This window comes from Protobothrops mucrosquamatus, unplaced genomic scaffold (genome assembly GCF_001527695.2).
Source record: "Protobothrops mucrosquamatus isolate PMUCROS unplaced genomic scaffold, P.Mucros_1.0 scaffold1026, whole genome shotgun sequence".
Lineage (NCBI taxonomy): Eukaryota > Metazoa > Chordata > Lepidosauria > Squamata > Viperidae > Protobothrops > Protobothrops mucrosquamatus.
This window is the reverse complement of record NW_015387261.1, coordinates 110,772-131,567: the sequence shown is the minus strand read 5'-3', so window position 1 is coordinate 131,567 and position 20,796 is coordinate 110,772. Positions and strand designations below refer to the sequence as shown.

Here is a 20,796-nt window from a genome sequence, read left to right as displayed (position 1 = left end):
CCTTTATATTTGTGTCTTTATACAGGGAGCCTTTTTTGTTGTTGCTCATCCCATCGGCTTTCCTTACCTAGCTAGCGCTCTCTTCCGAGAAGGGAGAAGCCTTGGCCCAGAGTCCTGACACCGAGTAGACTCAAGTTACAGGGAAAGGAGGAGGCCCTATGCAAATGAAGGGAGGCCGTAGGAAAAACAAAAGCACCTGACAGACCTGGGAAGTTCAATGGAAAGCGGAGAGGATGAAATTCCCGCCCAGGATACAAACCTACCTGTCCTGGCTACTCTTTCACTGCTCCGGGACACCTGAGCGATGTAACCCAGAGAAAGAGAAGCTGCCGCTTTGCGTGGGAAAGGGTGCCCGACCCACGCGGGGCTCTTAGGTGGCCACCGTCCCCTGAAAGTGGCTGCGTTGGGTTCTTTCGGTTTAATTGTTTAAGAAAAGAAGCCGGTGTCCAGCTGCAACATTTTCTGCTTCAAATCGTACCCTCTTTTCAAAAGAGGAAGCCGAAGGGTGCCCCTTTCGGCTCCTCAAGCCATGCCGCCCCAGGAGCTCTTGGATTACTCGCCCACCTTGCGAAGGAGCAGCTGCCCCAGCCGAGGCAGCGGCTCGGAGCTGGGCATTAAGTGTGTCCTCATCGGGGACGGAGCCGTGGGCAAAACCAGCCTGATTGTCAGCTACACAACAAATGGATACCCAGACCAGTACCAACCGACTGCACTGGACACCTTCTCAGGTAGGTAGGCAGAGCAGAAACCTCAGCCTGTCGAGGGAGCTGGGTAGAGTGGGGCTTGCTGGAGGAGGAGGGGATGGGGGAGAGAAATATCTTCTGGGTTTAGCCCTGTGTGTTTTGAAAAGATAACAACTATTAATATAGTGGGATGAAACACCCACTGTTGGTTTCAGCGTGGTTAAAAAAAAAAAAAAAGCCTGGTGTATAGGATTGTCAAAGCTGCTGCTTTGTTTCCCCGGGCACAGGCACTGTAGAGGAAAACAGGTGACTTTTTTCTGAAGAGGCAGGTAACGTTAGATGAAAAATGACTGATATGTTCCCCTTTTATATGGGATCTTTGGGCAAAGAAAAAAGGAAGAAAGGCAGAGCTGCTGGTAGGCTTTATGTCAAAGGAAAGTTTTTGATCCTTTGCTATTTATGAAGTGTTAAGGTGGAACAGGAGGAAAGGTAGAGGACTGAGGTGAACAAAAGTTTTCTCGTTCTTTCTGGAAAAAAAACAAACTAATCTAATCAAGTGGGAAGTGATTGATCAATATTGTTTCATTGATGGTACAATTTTATGTCTGCTCAATCTTGTTGAGATAAACGTGGCATTCCTAGGATAAATGTCTATAGACTTGCATTCTACCTTCTTGAAATTTAGTGGTGTTGTGTATTTTGCAGAGTTCCACCTATAATTCCAATAATATTGATATTTCATAAGCTTGAGAAGTTCTCAAAAAGGAAACTATTATAAAACACACCTTGAACTCAAAAAGAGGTTACAAAGCAAGACTTTTCACTGTAGTCTTTTACCTGAAACGAGGGTGGTAACGCCCCCACTCAGCTAGCAGTGCAAGACAGCTAGTCTGTTTGCCTTGTTTGAGGTGATTTTAATTGCTCAAGTAAAGCTGAGGGAGCATTACCTTTAAATTGTTTTTCCAGTTAAAATATAAGAAAGAGCAGATAATTGTATGCCACTTGAAAGTGGGTCAGTAATTCATTTATAAGGATGAAACTCCAACAGCACTTGGGGGTTGACTATCCCAGGTATCAGCTATCTACACACTACAGATCATGTAGCCTAAGACTAAACTGGAAATGCAGGAAGGATGACTGTGGATTATCCCTCCACCCCAAAAAAGATACACATTCAATTGACTAGCTAAGCTTAGCAATTGATAAAACATGCTCCAGCATTGCAATTCTGTGCATGCCTCCTTAAAAGTAAATCCCATTAAGATCAATGGGATTTCCTCCCTAGAAAGTTTGTATAAGGTGACTGTCTAAACACACTTTTGTAGCAGTTATAGAATAAGGTGGTGCTAGACTTTTGTGTGCTGGGGTAGATAATCCATCTGATTCATTCTTTATTATTTCCAGTTTACCTAGTGTCTGCAACTGATTGATTACATGCCATCAAGACAGTGTCACTTTACTGACCACATAGCCGTTCTTCTCCAAAATGATTTAATGGTTATACCTGTATCTCTACCTATGCATCTTGTACATATACTGTAGACTTTGTTTTTAATCTTGAAAATTATGTTGAATCTAGATGCTGAATCCACATTTAATAAATAAAATGTAACATTAAAAATAATAGAACATCTGCTTGCATTAGAAGAACCATTTCCCACAGTGCCAAAGTTCTCATCTCACAGACAGACAGACAGACAGAAACTTTATTTTCGTCATTGGCCAATAAAAGGTACAGTCAATAAAATGAACAACATAAAACTATCTTCTAACCACAAGAACAATTAGTAACTACTTGTAAATTCGCAGGATTTTTTTTGTGCCATCTATATGTATACACTTCAACTTGACTGTGATGTTTCTCTGTGTCATATATATATGTGTGTGTATGTGGGTATATGCATAATGGTATTTTTTTTAAAAAGCTGAATGCAATAAAATTGCATTTTAATGTATGCTGATCTAGTGTACATTTGAAGTGACAATAAAGTTTTTATTCTATTCTACTTGTGGGTGGAGCTTACACATAGTGCAGTAACATTTTAGGACTTTTAGAGAAATAAACTGATTTTGATTTTTTTTAATAAATAGTGCAGATAAAAAGCTATCAGAGTGCCCTGGAAATTTAAATAAAAGAGGGATAATCAGTTAGTGGTGAATTTACTGTAGAACTGGCAATAGAGAAGAACATGAACTGTGGTTTCTATGATACCTGTATCAGAGGGGCAGTACTGGATTTCATATGGCCTTTTCTTCTATGTCCCTTCCAGGACAGCTGTGGAGAGAACATTAAATCAATCTAAAGATAAGGCTATCCTAAAGTTGGGAACTGTGATAAACATGAGACTGATTTAGACACAGCGATTTGTGTTTGACCTTCTGCCCTACTATTGATCTAGCTTGATCTGACTCTAAGATTAAGATGGCATCACTGGAGAAACTGTAGAGGTTCAGTTTCTTTTGGATTGCTCTTTCCCAGGAAGTAGCTGTCTGTCAATATTAGACTGGTCAGTTTGCTAGGGTTGTCTATCACATGAGGATGACTGGCTGTCAGCAATCTCTTAATGCTCCTTGAAGCCTCTTAGTCAAAACATCTCATCTGAAGAGTTACTGTCAGTCTGAGCATAACCTTGTAAGGAAGGAAATAGGAAAGGCAGTTAGAACCAGCCGAGACAGTTTCTGTTCTTGATCTTTTTGATGAATTGCTGTTGCACTTTCTCTAACCTGGTGTCCTCTAGATGGATTTGCTCATCTTTCAAAATTCCCAGCTAGCATAGTCATTAGAGAATACTTATTCCTCAGGAGTAAGGAACATGGAGTTGTTTGTTGTACAGTACAGAATATAGCTATGAAAAGTAGCATATTGGAATTTTGGAATTTATTTTTTACTTTTAAATATCTATCACTTAGCAAGCCAAGAAAGATTTGAAATATACACAAGCCCTCAGAATGTGTCAGAAATTTCTGAGGAAAATATAGAGCAGCCATCTCCAACCTGGTACCTTCCTAATAGGTTGAACTTCAAGGACATCATCAGTTGTTCATACTGCCTCCCATGCTGGCTGGGAATCATGGAAGTTGAAGGCATGAGATGGGAGAAGAGTAAAGTAGGCGTTTGACCTCAACAGTTTTGAATAGCTGCGAGATGTTGTGCCTTTACTGTAATGACTGATTAATCCAACTACTCCAATTTGAATATGAGCTCCTTCTGAACCTGGTTCACTGCATCCACACGGGCTGTTAAGGATTAAAAAGGAATTATGTGTGTGCTCTCAAATCATAACCAGTAACTGCTAGATGATAATATAAAGCAATTTCTCTGGATGTTTTCAAAAACATCCTGTCTCTTTATCGTTTGAAAATTGTAGTATGAACCGATTTTGATTGGCCTATCTGAAGCAGCGAGTAGGAATGTCTACAGCTTGTGGTTTTAGATTTATTTTATGATACAGCAAAAGGAACCATTGTACTAAAGTGGCAGTGAACTAGAGCTCCATATAACCCCACACCTGACTTTCATTTTGAACACGAGCTCACTAGATGGCATCTATCTTCCCAGGAGCCGCATAGGATCCCAAAGCTATGTTGTTGTAGAGAATATTCATACAATGTATTCATAGAATTCATATCACGAAAGAGTTGGAAGAGATGTTGTGATCACTTTATCCAACATCCTGCCTAGTGTAAAAATCTATTTTGCATCTGAACCCTGTGAACTCCTTTTACAGCAAGCCAAGAGCCTCAAACATTTGGGGGAGGACGGTTGAAAAGTAAAATGTTCCAGAAACTTTATACAGACTCAGTTTGGGTTCTAGCCCCACCCATTTTGAAATGTCTTGCTTAACTCTAGTTTGTAAATGACAACAGGGACCTGGAACAGACTAAACTATGTGCCTGAATTATTGCACAGTGTGTGAACACCATTGCTGCCTCCTGAAGGACAATCAGCTACCTAATCCGTTCGGGCTTAAGTCAGTTTGCTCCAACCTAATAACTGGAATACTCAAAGTTATAGTCCCAATATATGTGGAGAGGACCAGGTTGGGGCAGGCTGAATTTGCTGCTATATCTGTTCTGTTCTAATTTTGAACATGTAATATTTAAGTTATCGCTTGATTTGGCTTGCATTACCAAGCAAACTATGTGCAAACCAAAGGACAGTCTGTGATTCAGTGAACTATGGCTTGAATTTTATATTACAGTATATCCTTTAAGTTTAGATTACAGAGGTCATTCCACTGCTACACATTGAATATACAGTGTATTTAGCTGTATATTAAAATCTGATGTGATAGAAGAAATACATTATAAGAAGCATTTTTTTTAAGATTAGTCTTTCCTAAACAACTATTTTCTCCTTTTTAAAAAACAACACTACAAAAGTAATATTGGATCTATCTTTTGAAAATTCTTTTTAAAAATGTAATCTAGTAGAATGGGAGCTTGAGCCTCCAAGTTCAACTCCCAACAACTCTAGTGAAAAGGCCGATAATGAGAGCTTCTGGAAGGTGTATTTCAACAATATCTGGAACCTGAAGGCCAGATGTTTCCCCTGCCCACTTTGATTAAGGCCAGATATTGAATGCCAAAAATGCCTTCCTGTCTGTGCCTTTTCTTCTGTTTCCAGGACAGCAGATCTCTAACCTTAGGGGAACAGGTGGGGACTAACCCTGATGAGGAACTACTACAGGTTGCAATTTTCCTTATTTGCTTTGCATAATATGATTTCCTCAAAACAATGCTTGTTTGTTTTCAACACTTTTCCAAGGACTCCAAGTATCAGGATACAACATGGTTTAATCTTTCTCTCTTTTCATCTTCCTACAGTGAGATTTTGTAGGTTTGATCCTTGAATGCTACTCTAGCCCAATCAGTGGTTTTCAGTAGACTGGAAAGCTTCAAACAGAATCCAGTTCTCCGTACATTTTAGTTCAACAACATGAGGGGATGTTAATTGTTTCCCAGTTTATAAACAGGTGGCGATCTTAGTCTTACATCCAAATCTCAACAGCTACAATTGGAAGACTAAACTGCTTTAGAATAATCCCACACAGGGTTTCCCATCCAATGAAGTTGCACTAAATATCTTGTCTATTGGTGAGGGTTTAGCTTCTGTGGTGAAAATACTACATTTTCCTACACTCAAAATTTAATATTGGCATCATTTACAAATAGCACATTATCTAACATGTAGTTAACAAATGATTACATTCCTGGGGTAAAACAGGGTTAACATTTGCTAGAAAGCTTTTTTCTTCAAACACACAAGGAATGAATAGAATAGAATAGAATAGAATAGAATAGAATAGAATAGAATAGAGCTGGAAGGGACCTTGGTGGTCTTCTAGTCCAGCCCCCTGCTCAAGCAGGAGAACCTATACCATCTCAGACAGATGAGAACCTATACCATCTCAGACAGGTGAATGTCTAGTCTCTTCTTAAAAATTTCCAGTGATAGAGAGCGCACGATTTCTGGGGGTAAGCTGTTTCACTGGTTGATTGTCCTCACTGTCAGGAAGTTTCTCCTTAATTCCAGGTTGCTTCTTTCTTTGATCAGTTTCCAACCATTGTTTCTCATCTTTCCCTCTGGTGCTCTGGTGAACAATCTGGCCCCCTCTGCCTTGTGGCAGCCCCTCAGATACTGGAACACTGATATCATGTCTCCCCTATTTCTTCTTTTCTTTAGACTAGCCAAACCCAAGTCCCGCAGCCATTCTTCGTATGTTTTAGACTCCAGGCCCTTGATTATCTTTGTTGCTCTTCTCTGATTTTTTTCCAAACTCTCAACATCTTTTTTGTGATATGGTGACCAAAATTGGCTGCAGTATTCCAGGTGTGGTCTCACTAGGGTTTTATAAAGCGGTACTAATACGTTGCGTGATCTTGATTCTATGCCTCTGTTTATACAACCCAGGATTGTATTAGCTTTTTTGGTTGCTCCTGCACACTGCTGGCTCACAGTCAAGTGATCGTCCACTAGGACTCCAAGGTCTCTTTCACAGTTACTAATTTTAAGCCAGGTCTCGCCCAATCTGTATTTGTACCTTTGATTTTTCCTGCCTAAATGTAAGACTTTGCTTCACTGTGTCTAGTCCATGTATCACACTAAATATGTTTCATGTAATCAGCTGGGTACACATAATAAACTAACATTCAACTAACCATATTAGAACTGATTATGATGGGTGAACTAAGTTTATACAAGAGTTAAAGGCAATTGGTGCACAGTTCCAGGCAACTGCCCAATGAGGATTGGTAAAACAAAGGCAAATATAAATGAATTAATTAAATACGGTAAGTAAAAACTGAGTAGCCTTGTGGAACTGGTTTAAATGAGTACAGAGGAAACTGTTCAGGGTTTCTCAAAAGCATGAGATAATCCATCATGAATCATGTGCAAGAATAAAGAACAGAATCCTTCAACCTGCTCCTCTCCAGATAGTTGAACTACAACTCTTATCATTTGTAATCAGTATACTAGCTGGAAATGTCAAATTATTGTCCTGTGCATGCAGAGGTCATTAGGTTGGGCTGATAGGGAAGACTAGTATTTCAGATAATATTGAAAAATAATATTTTCCCATGCATATATGCTAAGATCAGAACTACTGATATTTCACATTGCAAGACAGTTCTGCTCTTGGGGTCAGTAAATATTGACTGTCACCCACCAAACTTTCCTGCCTAACCTGTTTCTTTATTACACTGAAACTTTCCTGCATCATTTACAGGGGAGGCCAAAGCAAGATTGAAACAAGACCTACAAATCTGTATGAGAGGGGTGGAGATAAACTTTCTCATATCAGTTTACCATGCTTATTTGGTGAATCCCTGGGAAAAAAAGGCACACTTACGTACCTTAGTACATAGGAATTCTGCTGGATTAGGTCAGTGTCTCCACCCAATTTTATTGCTATCATGTGGTGGTGTAGCAGATACATCCAAGAAGGTAATAGCTCCTCCAGTGAAGCTTATTTGTTAAATTTATTTGCTGCCTATTTCACCATGGGGCTAGTCTAGGCATCTTACCATAATGAAGAAGATAAAAGGAGTGTAAACAGAACAGAAGCAAAATAATAGACCCATAAAATAAACAATGAAAAAGGGCACAATAAGAATACATCAATATGATAATCAACTTTGCGAATACCTGGTATTTGAGGTCCTATCTGTGATTCAGGACATGGTCATCCAATCTAGTAGCCATTGATAGCTTGATCCTTTATGAATTCTTCTTGTTTCCGGTAGTGTCTTGAAACTGGTAGTGTCTCTACATCTGATGGTGTAGTTTAATTGTGCCTTGTGTTAGCAAGTATTAATCTTGAGTCTCTTTCTACTCAAAGTTTGATTTAAGTGGGTTGTACCCTGTTTTGATACTGTGCAAGAGAAAAATAACTTCCTCACTCTACTTTTTCCATGCCATGAGAGCAAGAGCAATAGCACTTAGACTTATATATCACTTCACGTTGCTTTACAGCCCCCTCTAAGCGGTTTACAGACTCAGCATGTTGCCCCCAATAATTTGGATCCTTTACCAACCTCGGAAGGATGGAAGGCTAAGTCAGCCTTGATCCGGTGAGAATCGATGTTTAGATATCTCTGCGATGTCTCCCCATTCTCACTTTTTCTCTAAACAAGAAAGTTTTTCTTTGGAAGAGTGTTGCCTGCTAAAGTCCCATCAGTTTTGTTCCCCTTCTTGCTCTTAATCTTCCTCTGCTATCTTAATCATTTTATCTATTTATTTGATCTGGACCTGACCTTTCTTTTCAAATGAACACTCAAACTGGATACCAGTAATTAAAAGATAGCATACAAAAAGGTAAATATTAAATATAACATGTATTAATATTAAATAATTAAAATTAAAAAGGTTAATGCTAAAATAGATGCATCTTTATAGATTTTCTAATTACATAGACAGCGTATATTCTGTAGCCTGCAGATGATGGAGGGGAAAAATGCTCACTTTGTCCCAAATAAATTGAGACTCTCAAGGGTTAGAAAATTTTCAGAAAGATCAACAGGTCTTAATGGCTGCACACCTTCATCATCGATAAAGTTCTATGCCTCCTAGAGCTTGAAAGTTTAATACCAGCTGCTTAAATAATACCTAGTAAATAATTGGCATTTTTTAAAAATATAAACATGATGTGATCCTTGTTCCTTATATTAGCTTTTTGCTGCAACTTCCAGGGTGTTTTCAAAGGTAACACCACAAAGAGTAGTAGACAAAAGAGGTTTTCTTGAGGGGCCATGATCAGACCTGTGGAGAGTAAAAGTCACACCAAATGGCATTTTTACCGTGTTATACGATACCAGTATTATGGCATATACTGTATTTCACACAAAATATGGCATCAGGGTTTTTTGTACAGTAATGCTCTGGGCATAGCGACCATTTTATATTTACAATGTGGGTTTGTCAAGTATTGAAATGAGAAATGAGACAAGCGGGAAATGCCCACTATCTTGAAGATCAAGTAAGAATCTAAGCAACTCTTTGACCAGGAACAGGTTAGTCTTCTTTCTTTACAGCTAAGCTTTGGCAACAGTCATAGTTGTGTCTTGGCCTTAACAAAGGTAGGGCTTCTTTCACTTCTGCTATTTGTAGGTTGAGTAGGCATTGTATTACCTCAGTCCATCATTCAGTGGAGATTAGACTACGTACGGTATATGTACTCATAGATCAGTGCAGTAATAATTAAATTGGCAAAATGATCATAGACTAGACTAGACTAGACTAGACTAGACTAGACTAGAATAGAATAGAATAGAATAGAATAGAATTCTTTATTGGCCAAGTGTGATTGGACACACATGGAATTTGTCTCTGATGCATAAGCTCACACTGTACATATAAACAGCAAGTAATAGATCATAGATCAGTGGTGGCGAACCTATGGCAAGCATGCCAGAGGAGGCACACGGAACCCTTTCTATGGGCACACGCACCATCCCCCTAGCCCCACCTCCTCCCACGGCCCCCTCCTCATCAGTAGCCCCCCGGAGGAGAGTTGCCCCCAGGCATGGCCCACATGAAACAGCGTAGCCAAGGACATGGTAGCCGGGCAGCAGGGACAAGACTCCGCCCTTGCGCCCCATCGTGCGCAGATGATGCTGCGGGGCACAGGTGGAGGGTGTGGCCACCATGGTGCTGCTGGGCTACCTGGGTGATCTGTGGTGGGCCGTGGAGCTGATGGGTGGCCCAGTGGGCACGGCGGAGCGGGGACGGGTGGGGAGCAGTTTTGGGGCACTCGGTCTCTAAAAGGTTTGCCATCACTGTCATAGATCATAAATCACTTTGCAAGGTACTGTAATAAAAGCAAGAGGAATCCAAGGCTGGCTGAAGTCTAAAAAATCAGTAAGGGCTTTATCTTGTCTGTGATCAGAAAGATGTAGAGTGCTGGCCAAAGACATTTCCTAGGTAGTTGTTGATTTACAATCATAACTGAGCCCAAAATTTCACTTGTTAAGCAAGACATTGTGAAGTGAATCATGGCCCATTTTATTACCTTTTTGCCATCACTACAGTTATGCAAATCATGCGATCGTTAAGTGAATCTGGCTTCTCCCATTGACTTTGCTTGTCAGAAGCTCCCTAAGGAAGGTTGCAGATGACCATCCCAGGACCCCAAGATGCTGCAACCACCATAAATATATACCGGTTGCCCAGCACCCCAAATTTGATCCCATAACTGTGAGGATGCCTCAAAAGTCATAAGTGTGAAAAGTGGTCATAAATCACTTTTTTCAGTGCCGCTGTAACTTCGACCGGTTAATAGGTTACAAGTCGAGGACTACCTGTATGTAAAATAAATTCAAGCTGATTTTCTTTCTGTGTCCATGTTTAACCACCCACTTCCGCCCTGACTTGCTTTTTATATGTCCTGAAGAAGACTTCTTCCTCTTCAGAGCCATGTTTGGCTCCAAATCCATTTTCAAAAGACCATATTGCATATTGTACAGGTAGTCCCCAACTTACAACAGTTCATTTAGTGACTGTTTGGAGTTACAACAGCACTGAAAAAAGTGACATGATCCTTTTTCATTACGGCATCCCCCGTGGTCACATGATCAAAATTCAGATGCTTTGGCGCAACTGGTTCGTATTTATGACGGCTGCGGTGTCCCGGGGAGGTCATGTGATCACTTTTTCCCATCTTCTGACAAGCAAATTTAACGAGGAAGCCAGATTGACTTAGCAACCATGATACTTACTTAACAACTGCATTGATTCACTTAACAACAGTGGCAAGAAAGGTCATAAAACGGGGCAAAACTCGCTTAAATGCCCCACTTAGCAATAGAAATTTGGGGTTTAATTGTGGTTTTAAGCAGAGGACAACCTGTATTCACCACCGTGGTTGGTAAAGCAAGGTGCTTTTTATTGGACTTATTAGATACAGCAGAAAAGAGGAAAGCGGCCCGCCCTATCAGGGACTTTTGTCAGAGTTTCCATGTATTGCAAAGTTTTTACCATTAGGAGAACACTATCAGGTTACTCCACTTTTTTTGCTCCAGTTCCAAAACATGCAATGGGCTTTCCCTAATGTGAATTTCGATGTATATGCACGTGGCATACTTAGGAAGAGTTTGCTTGCTTTGCTTTATTTTTTCTGCCTTTTAATTCACAACGTGTAGGACTTTTCTCCCCAGGGGGCTGTCTGGACATTAAAATAATTGCAGAGAAATCTGATGGCTGCCTTTTAATTGTTGACTGTCTAACACCTGTTTGTCCTGCTCTCTCTCTATATTCTCATTTAGAGTAATTTTATCACAAAAAGTCAGCATAGCACATAGTCTATACATGGTGGATTATAGCTTCCCTCAATTTTGCTGTTTGGGGATTGGAACACTGATATGGGTAACAATTCAACACATATAAGAATATGCATCCTGGGGAATGTCATTGCCTAAGATGAAAACTAACATTATTGCACCCAGAAATGTACACATTTTTTCCTGTTTTTTAAACAATAGTCTTTGGATGGTCCTCAATTTTATGTCGTTTTCAAGATTTCCTTCTTTTTCCTGTAATGCCAAATGCCTCTGTTTCCATTTAAATTATCACTTATGTTTTCTAATAGAAAAAGTACCATATATTATTTTGTACTAGGAAAAGGGGATCCCTTCTCCAGTTGGTGCATTGGTTACTACTTCTATTGTGCTGTGGAGGTGCCTTATTGTGTTATATTATCACAATATTTTTTAAATTTGATAATTTTATGGTGTGCGAACTTCAACTCCCAGAAATCCCCAGCCAGCATGCCAGGCATACATGCTGGCTAGAGAATTCTGGGAGCTGAAATCCACATATCTTAAAGTTGCCAAAACTGATAAAGATTAAATGTTAAATTTAAATATCAATGGGAAATTAAAGTTAAGAAAAACGTACCAGGTTATTGTCTAAAAGATGGAATGTCAAATCAATTAAGATATGTATAGACTGAAGATTATTGATGAATATTAGAAAGGTATTTTTTGTTTGATTGATAGAATAAGAACTGTGTTGGTCCGAATATGAGACAATAGATATTATGGGGGAAAGAGAGGGAATTAGTTGTTGTAATACTTTGAGATTTGTTCTGATGATATTCAAATGTAATGGAATTACTGTGCTCAGCCGCCACGCTACTTTTCAAATATGTAAATGTAATATTGGAAAATTAATAAAAAACTTGGGGGGGAAAGAATTCTGGGAGCTGAAATCCACATATCTTAAAGTTGCCAAAACTGAAAAATACTGAACTATGATTTGTGCTGAACTCATTTCCTGACAGGCTTGAAACACTCAACTGTGTGTTTTGAAAAGGATATTGAGGTTTCCAGCAGATAGTTTCAAGGATAAAATGATATTGTCTTCTTGACAGCAACACGGAAGTGGTTTGCTATTGCCTTCTTCTTATTTTTTTTTTTACTTCCCACTTTAGTCTTTAGCCCAGACATTTCCTGGTGGTGTTTGTGTATGAATGTGTGTGCATATACATACACACTCATATACACATCATCCCATTCTTGAGAGTCTTATTATACAGTATTATTTAATCCAATTTTGGAACCGCCCATCTTCCTCTCAGAGGAACTGTGGGTGGTGTACGAATAAAATATTAAAACATAAAAAACAGTATATAAAATTTAAAGAATGGAATGGAATGGGATAGAATAACTTTATTGTCATTTTAATCAGCATACATTAAAATGAAATTTCATTGCATTCAGCTTTCAGATGATAACCACCTCCAATACACACTACTTAAACAGGCAAGGGAGGCAAGGGTGATTGAAATCCAATGTTAAAAATCAATTAAAAGGCAGAGGGGAGGCTTTCGGGGCGCTAACCAGCCCGACAACTGTGTGCTCCTCTATGCATCCCAGGCAAGGCCATAGAGCCATGTTTTCACACCTTTGTTTACATTTCAATAGATTTTATACTTCTAAAGCTTCCTATTAGTGAGAAGTCCTCTGGGACTGGTTTTCTTTATTTTTTCTGTTTTGTTCCTTCCACCAACTTTCTCTCCATCCAACCTCCGGGCAAGAACTGAGCAAACAGATGAGAGAATCTGCCTATAAAAATTCATGGGGGTTTGGGGAATAGTTCATGAGGCATTCAGAAGAGAGGGATGGTGATGGTAAAGAGTCTGATTGATATGGCCATACTCAATACCCAACTATCCACATTATGGCTTAGCACAGGGCTTTTCAACCTTTTCACCCATTGTACCACTTTTAGGATATGGCAACATCTGAGTACCACCAATCGCCTAGCAAGGTGTCAAAAACTTGATGACCCAAAAAAAAAAAAAAAGGAAAAAAGTGATAAAGTACAGGTAGTCCTCGACTTATAACAGTTCGCTTAGTGACTGTTCAAAGTTACAATGGCACTGAAAAAAGTGCCCCCCAAACCACAGCCGAGCAAGACACCTGCCTGCCCACCCGGTGGTGCTCTTCCTCCTGTCTGAGGTTTTCATTGTTGTGAGCATTTCTGTTGACGATTGGCAGCAGAGGTGGGTTGGGGGGGTGTTTGGTTTTTATTCCCCCCACCTGCTGGGTGGTTGCAGCAGATTTTGGTCACTTCACATGACCCTGGGACACTGTGACCATCATAAATATGAATCAGTTGTCAAGCATCTGAATGTAAATCACAAGACCCTGGAGATGCTGCAACATTCCAGCTGATCGGTGCTTCTTCTGGGCTCAGCAGAAGCGCCAGGATCAGCACCGAGCTCCAGCTAGAGCCTGGCGCTGATCCTGGCCCTTCCACTGAGTCCTGACAGCCCTGCAGCTCCAGCCATCTCTCGCTCAGGCTTGTGCGGTGCTGCCACCGGTTCAGCTCATTCCCCTCTCCCGCTACCACTTTTCTAGGATGGTCACGTACCACCTGCCAGGTGCCAATGTACCACAGGTGGTACCCGTACCACTGGTTGAAAAGCGCTGGTAGCACAATGGGTAAACCATTCACACTCTATTCAGAAAAAGGCTCTAATCTCTGCACCTTCCTGCTCCTGATCCGCTCCAGCAAGCCTCCAGATAGCTAGACAAGAAATTGTGCCTCAGACACAATCTATAATTTGGGTTCATTTTTTCCAAATCTGAATACTGCCATGAATTTGTCCTGAATACTATCCTTAGCACAATGGCTGTGCCAAGAGTACTACCCTTAGCACATCCATTTGCCCCCCCCCTCCAAAAAAAGAGACTTCAGAAGTTGCTCCATCACTGGAGGTTTTAAAGAGGAGATTAGGCAGTATTTGTCTGAAATAGTATAGGGTCTCCTGCTTGGGGTTGGATTAGAAGACCACCAAGGTCTCTTCCATCTCTATAAGTTCTATAAGACCAGTCAAGGCAGTGAACCGACTCCAGAAAAGTCCTCCATGTGCTGTGGAGACCTGTGACTGCGTTCCAAGGTGGCAAAAGTACAGCTGACAGGGTGTACTAAGGATTTTGAGATGACTCAGGCAGAGCCTTTGCCTGATTGTACCGAAAGACCCTGAGGCAATAAGAGTTATTTCATCCAGAACAGGACTGCAAATGCTACAGCCTTCATTTCCCCAATGACAAGATGCCTGAGAAAAGATTAGCAGACTCCCGTTTCACCAAAATAAAAAAAAACTTCTCTGTACTCAAGGACACCCTGTCAATATCTCTACTTGGTGTTAAGTACCTTCTGTTGTCTCCTTTAAGACAGGATGTCTCCCTTTCCTCCATTACACACTCCTGCTAATTGTGCATTTTGCCTTGGTTTATTTTTATCACCTATCTCCTCTGCTTCCTGCATTTTCAGCTAGTTTTCCACAGTTTTTGCAAATGGTTACAGGAGAGTGAATTGTTCTCAGTTCTTTTCTACAAACATAGACTTATTCAAAGGAGTTTGTTTGTTGGGGGCAGGGAGCTGTGGGGGCGTTTTTTGAAGGTTTATTTTTAATTTTCATCCTGTACCTCCATGCCTGTCATTTTTTTCTCTGAATACTTGAATAGTTTGTTGTGAAATCCTTTGCAGCTGCAGAGGTCAGAGCACCTGACATATATAGTTTAGAGGCGAGAAGACAAAATTTCATTATCCTCAAGTAGCAGAAAGCCACCACAAAGGAGAGGACAGAGTATTTAATCTTAGCTATCCCACACAACAGGATTGGATTGAACAGTAGGAAAAATGTATTGATAAAAGGTGATGGGTTCTCCCTGATTATTTCCTCAATCAGTGTCCATCTGATTGTGTAATCCACTCACACTCTGAATTTTGTGAACTGAATAGCTGTATTTTAAAGCCTGGACCTGACCAATCTCATTATTAAGTTATGATGCCAATATTTAAATTTTTCCTTGTATTGGGTTAACAAGGAACTATGGAAATATTTGAAAAATTAGGAGGTAAAATTTATTTTAAAATAGTTTTTTACACTCGGCATTTAGCAGACTATATTTTTAAATGTATACTTTTTAGACTAACAAATGGCTAATGGCTTGCAAGACTATGTTGATATATTGTTTGGTTACTTATGTGAGTTAATAAATGAGCTGTGTTTATGAAAGAAATGGCATACAAGAAAGTTACCTTATTTATGAGGAAAGGAAGGAAGGAAAGAAAAGAAAGAAAGGAAAAGGAAGGAAGGAGAAGAAAGAAAGAAAGAAAGAAAGAAAGAAAGAAAGAAAGAAAGAAAGAAAGAAAGAAAGAAAGAAAGAAAGAAAGAAAACCACGAAATTACCACTTACCATATATATGTCTTTGTTTTGCTTTTCCCACTCAACTTGCCCTGCTGGTTTTATTAGCTCAGATCCAATTGCTTTGGCCCACAAATGCAAGGATAGATATATGCTGCTTTGAAGAGTTGCTAGAAGCAATAAGAGAAAAAAGGAAGGCCCTGCCAGTTTCAGCCCTAAGGGACTGCAGGCTTAATGACAGGTTGTTCTTATGGAAGCTGTTGGGAGCTGCCGGACCCCCACTGCTTCAGCAATCTTGAGAACAAGCACATCTTGCAATGGAGAAGCTAGAGGGAGTTGGGAATTTTTACTCTCAAATGCCCACGTGAGAGTAGCGCCCCGCTTTCAAATATCTTATGTCACAGAGATTATGACCATTAGTGGGCTAACCCTGGTCTGTTATAGCTAAAGTGAACAAAACATGAAGGTAGGTAAAAGAACAACTTCTCTGCCTGCTGGGTGGAGCTGTTTTTAAAAACTTTGTCAGAGTTCATTGCAATTACGCAATGGCGTTTGTGGCAAATACTAATAAGGTTTCGCTGTTAACAGTAAACAACTCTGGATATGCAGCATAGACATCAGGGCCCAGAACATCTCAGAGGTGGCAAAAAGGAGAAAGGGTAGCTGAACATGTAGACTTCTTGCTTTTCAATTGCCTGTTTTTTGAAAAGTTACTTTCATATACTGTAAATAGTAGAGATACAAGGACATCATGTTTAACTGTGTATGCGTTTATTTGTGTTGGCTAAATATGGCATACAGATACTAAAGAGCCATTTGCCAATTGGGATGACTGCAGCTCAGACCTGGTTCTGTGTTTTGGTACCTAAAGCGTTGCCTAATCAACCTGAGGCACTATATCAATAATAATAGCTAGGAAGCAGCTGCACTAATCCTGGTCTTCTGTGTCTAAATATTTGGCTAGCTTAATATGCTCCATTGTTTGACCACCACCTTTCCCTGACTGGGTGTTAACAACACTGTCCCATATGCAGAAAAACAGCCAAATTTGAAATTGCATGAGTTTTCTGGTGCCTTCTTCAGGGGCCATGCTGGCTGGAGTTGATAGAAACTATCATCGTAAAACATCAGATTATGAAAGGGTGATCCAGAGTTTCATAACGCCTCTACAGCCTACTTAGATCATAGGCACAATGGCATCCGCTCTCAGTTATTGGTTCAGCACATCAATATAGATGGGGGTGTGGAGCATAGATACTGGAGGACCTGGAAAAACTGGCTCATGTTTTCTTTAAGATGGAATATATACCGTACTTTTCCTGCAATCGTTTGTTAAGATGTAGGTGGCCAGACAAAGGCAATACATCAATGCAGGTTAAAATTATTAGTGTATAGAGTTGGGCGTGCTTTAGTAATAAATCTTCTACACAGCATTTGCTCAGTATTTTCAAATATTCCCACTCCAGCATTTGGGATAATATTTGTGTAGCTTCCCAACTTTCAAAGAGTCCTCTCTGCGGAATAAAACAAGGTTGATGCTAGTGAAGCTGAATGGTATACATCAATTACTTAGTCATTTTTTCTTTCTCTTTATAGTTCAAGTCTTGGTTGATGGTGCACCCGTTCGTATCCAGTTGTGGGACACTGCAGGACAGGTGGGGCCTATAAAAGTAAAGAATATTTGCAGCTGTGGTTCAAATGCCATGCTAAGGATGATATCAGAAAAAAAAATAATGAAAATAATTCAGTAAAAAAAATTACTGACATTCAGTAACAATCTACAGCATAGTTCTGGCATACTTTACATTAAAATAATATTTCTGTATTGGAGAGGAGACACACAGTGTTTTCTTCTGGTGGGTTCTTGTGTGAAATAACCTTTGAACTGAACATCTTGTAGTTGTATAATATGCTAAATATGTTATGGATGCAGTCTTGCATTCCTGAAAAAAAAACTGGGTTATAAATCTAACAAACAAACAATAAGGTTTTCTTGTTTGTGTGACTTATGGCTTGCTAACTGAAATATATTGGGGGGTTTTTTGCAGCAAGAATTCCTTTTGTGAAATATTATGTCTGGAGGCCCATGACTTTTTAAGAGAAATATGAACTCTGAAATTTAATTGGGACATGAGTTTTAGATTTGATTGTTTGTATGACTGAGAAGCCATTTTAATGGGCATTAAAAGTCTGTCTCTTCTTCAGTGGTCTAGTTAGTGGATTAACCTATTTTTGAAAACATCATTTGTTAATTAAGACACAGTCGCTGCATTTACACATAACACTAGCCATCGATTGGGAGACCTCGATATTTTGGGAGCAATGGGCACATCTGGGATTTTGAGAGTATGTTCTGAATATGCTCAGAGAATGGCTGCCAGACGGGATATGTCTGATTCACAAACATCCATTTTACAGAAGGCAAAATGGTGAAGTTATTCTCCACTCATCACCTGCCATATTCCTCCAGGATGTTTCCTAACACCTCAGCTTTTTCCTGTTTTTTGCTGGGCACATTATAGATAAAGCACTTGGCTGTAGCTACCTACCGGCTTTATTTTTTAAGAATGCCTCTGGAGTTTATGAGCAGCCCAGGCTAGAAAAAAATTTGGGAATAAAAAAAAATGCATTCTTGGAAACTATATATGAGGCTGAAGATCATTGGCTTCCCATATATTAATTTCAATGATCAAGGTTTCAAAAAATAAAATCTGAAGACCAAAACAAGCTTCCACAGGGACATTGATGTCCTATCCCAGTTAGGAACTCTGGCCATAAGCTATAATGGTAGGGTTTACCCAACATGCTAAAGCCAAAATATGTTTTGTTTGGTTTTAAGCTTAGTGTGATATGTGAACTGAACAATTAATTTTATATTTAGTGGCTATTAGCTGGCTTAGTTTTCCTCTTAAAAGCACTTGGGAAAGCTCAAATGATTTCTAACCTTTGTATGATTTTGTGGTTGAAAGTTGGAAAAGTTCAGCTTTGGAGCTTCATGGCAAAGTCAAGATTCAGTGCCTACTCAGTGCAATTAGTACAGTAAATGTTTGACGCAAATTGATCTCCCTGTTTCTTTTCCCTGTATAGGAAGACTTTGATTGCCTCCGCTCTCTCTGTTACTCTGACACAGATGTCTTCCTGGTCTGCTTCAGTGTTGTAAATCCCACCTCCTTCCAAAACATTACGGAAAAATGGATTCCAGAAATAAGAACTCACAATCCCCAAACACCAGTGGTGCTAGTAGGGACACAAGCTGACCTGAGAGATGATGTTAAAGTCCTAATCAGCCTGAACCGCTACCATGTAAAACCTGTGCCGAGAACGCAAGCAGAAGGGCTGGCTGAAAAAATCCGGGCTCAGACTTACGTAGAGTGCTCTGCTTTGACTCAAAAGAATCTGAAGGAGGTTTTTGACACAGCCATTGTTAGTGCAGTTGAATACAAAGCCCACCAGGAAAAGAAGATGACAGCCAAAGGAATCAAAACTCTCTCTAAATGCCGATGGAAGAAATTCTTCTGCTTTGTCTGAAACTGACTCCAATAAGAGACATTTGTAAGCCAAAGTAGCCTGGAGCATAATCTCTTGTTGGATTATGGTGAAACTTGCCTGGGAGACAAGGAATAGAAGTGTAGCATCAAATGGTCCACGCTACCTTCAAACATCTACGATGGGATGGTCTGATGCTGATGTACTGAGTCCAGCAGCCAAGTTAATTTATATATATATATATATTCCAGGCAAGATGACCAGTTTTTACAGCTTTTGAAGGCTTGACGGCATATTAATTGAAGAAATTAATTAAATCTGGGAGTAGCAATCCCAACTTGCTTACAGGGCACGAGAGCAGGGAAGGTTGAATGAAACTTGATTTAACGCTTCAGTTAAATAAATTTGAGAGTTATATCTCATTTTCAAGTTATAATAATGAATAGAGGGGTTTCTTGATGCAGAACTAAAACTTCCACTTCAGCCCTCTTAAAAGTAAAAGAAAAGAAAAGAAGGCCTCAAGATATAACTGAGGATTAATCCACGTTTGGGGTGAAGAGTGGCTATGTCACACCTTTAAAACAACACAATATTTCTCGATGAAATTATGTGGGGAAAATGCCTATGTGAAAAGCATACCACAAACTGAAATATTGTAGAGAATATGTAGTTAGATAGGTGTGGATGTTTGAGTGTGAAATAATTTCTGAACAGGAAATATAGTCTGGGCATCCACTGAAAAAGATGGATGCGTGATTTGCTCTGATGTAAACTTTCTGTGTGAACAAACTTTCTGATCCTCTTTTAAACTCATCCTTAAAAGTATTTTAGCCTAATCAAAGTTTAACCTGTTCAAACTAAGTTCAAGATTAGAAGTCCAGCAGCTCTTGAGTATGCATTTTTTTTCATCCCTAAATTATGTCCTCTTCACATATTCTTGGACTCTCCATGCTAGGCAAACTGATACTATATTGCCTATTTGAATAAGATGCCATCCAGTACCATGCCAATAATGCTGTTTAGCTGGAAGGAAATGAGCAATTCTTGTTATATCAGGGATTGGGCCCTAAATCATATTCCTTTGTATTTCACTGCTAATACCGAAGGCTTTAATGTTCCCTCCCTGAAACCTGTAGCAGAATAATCAGGTTTGCCAAGTTAGCAATTAATATTTATGTTGTGTAACTATTACAGCAAGATGAAGTTTACATCTGAGATGGAAAGATAACCACACATTAAAAAGACTGAATTAAAAGCATGCCAACCAAATCTCAAAGGGAACATATGACACAGTATTTTCCAAAAAAATTAAGCAGCGTCCCCAACCTGATGTTCTCTGCTGTAGGTACATTGGGATACAATGCTCGTAAATCTATAGTCCAACTATGATGAATGTGTATAATGGGGGAATAATCCAGCACATCTGAAGAGCATTAATTGAGAAGAACTGTTCTCCAGGCATTGATAA

General features: G+C 39.7%; 1 protein-coding gene across 1 annotated transcript; it reads left to right on the top strand.

The window, feature by feature from the left end:
• The first annotated feature begins 222 nt into the window (after positions 1 to 222).
• On the top strand, positions 223 to 19,832 carry RHOV (ras homolog family member V). Its single transcript, XM_015819958.1, has 3 exons — positions 223 to 728; positions 17,439 to 17,497; positions 18,930 to 19,832. Exons 1-3 carry the CDS (start codon positions 530 to 532, stop codon positions 19,368 to 19,370), a joined length of 699 nt encoding a protein of 232 aa, XP_015675444.1. The 5' UTR covers positions 223 to 529; the 3' UTR covers positions 19,371 to 19,832.
• Positions 19,833 to 20,796: the final 964 nt, after the last annotated feature.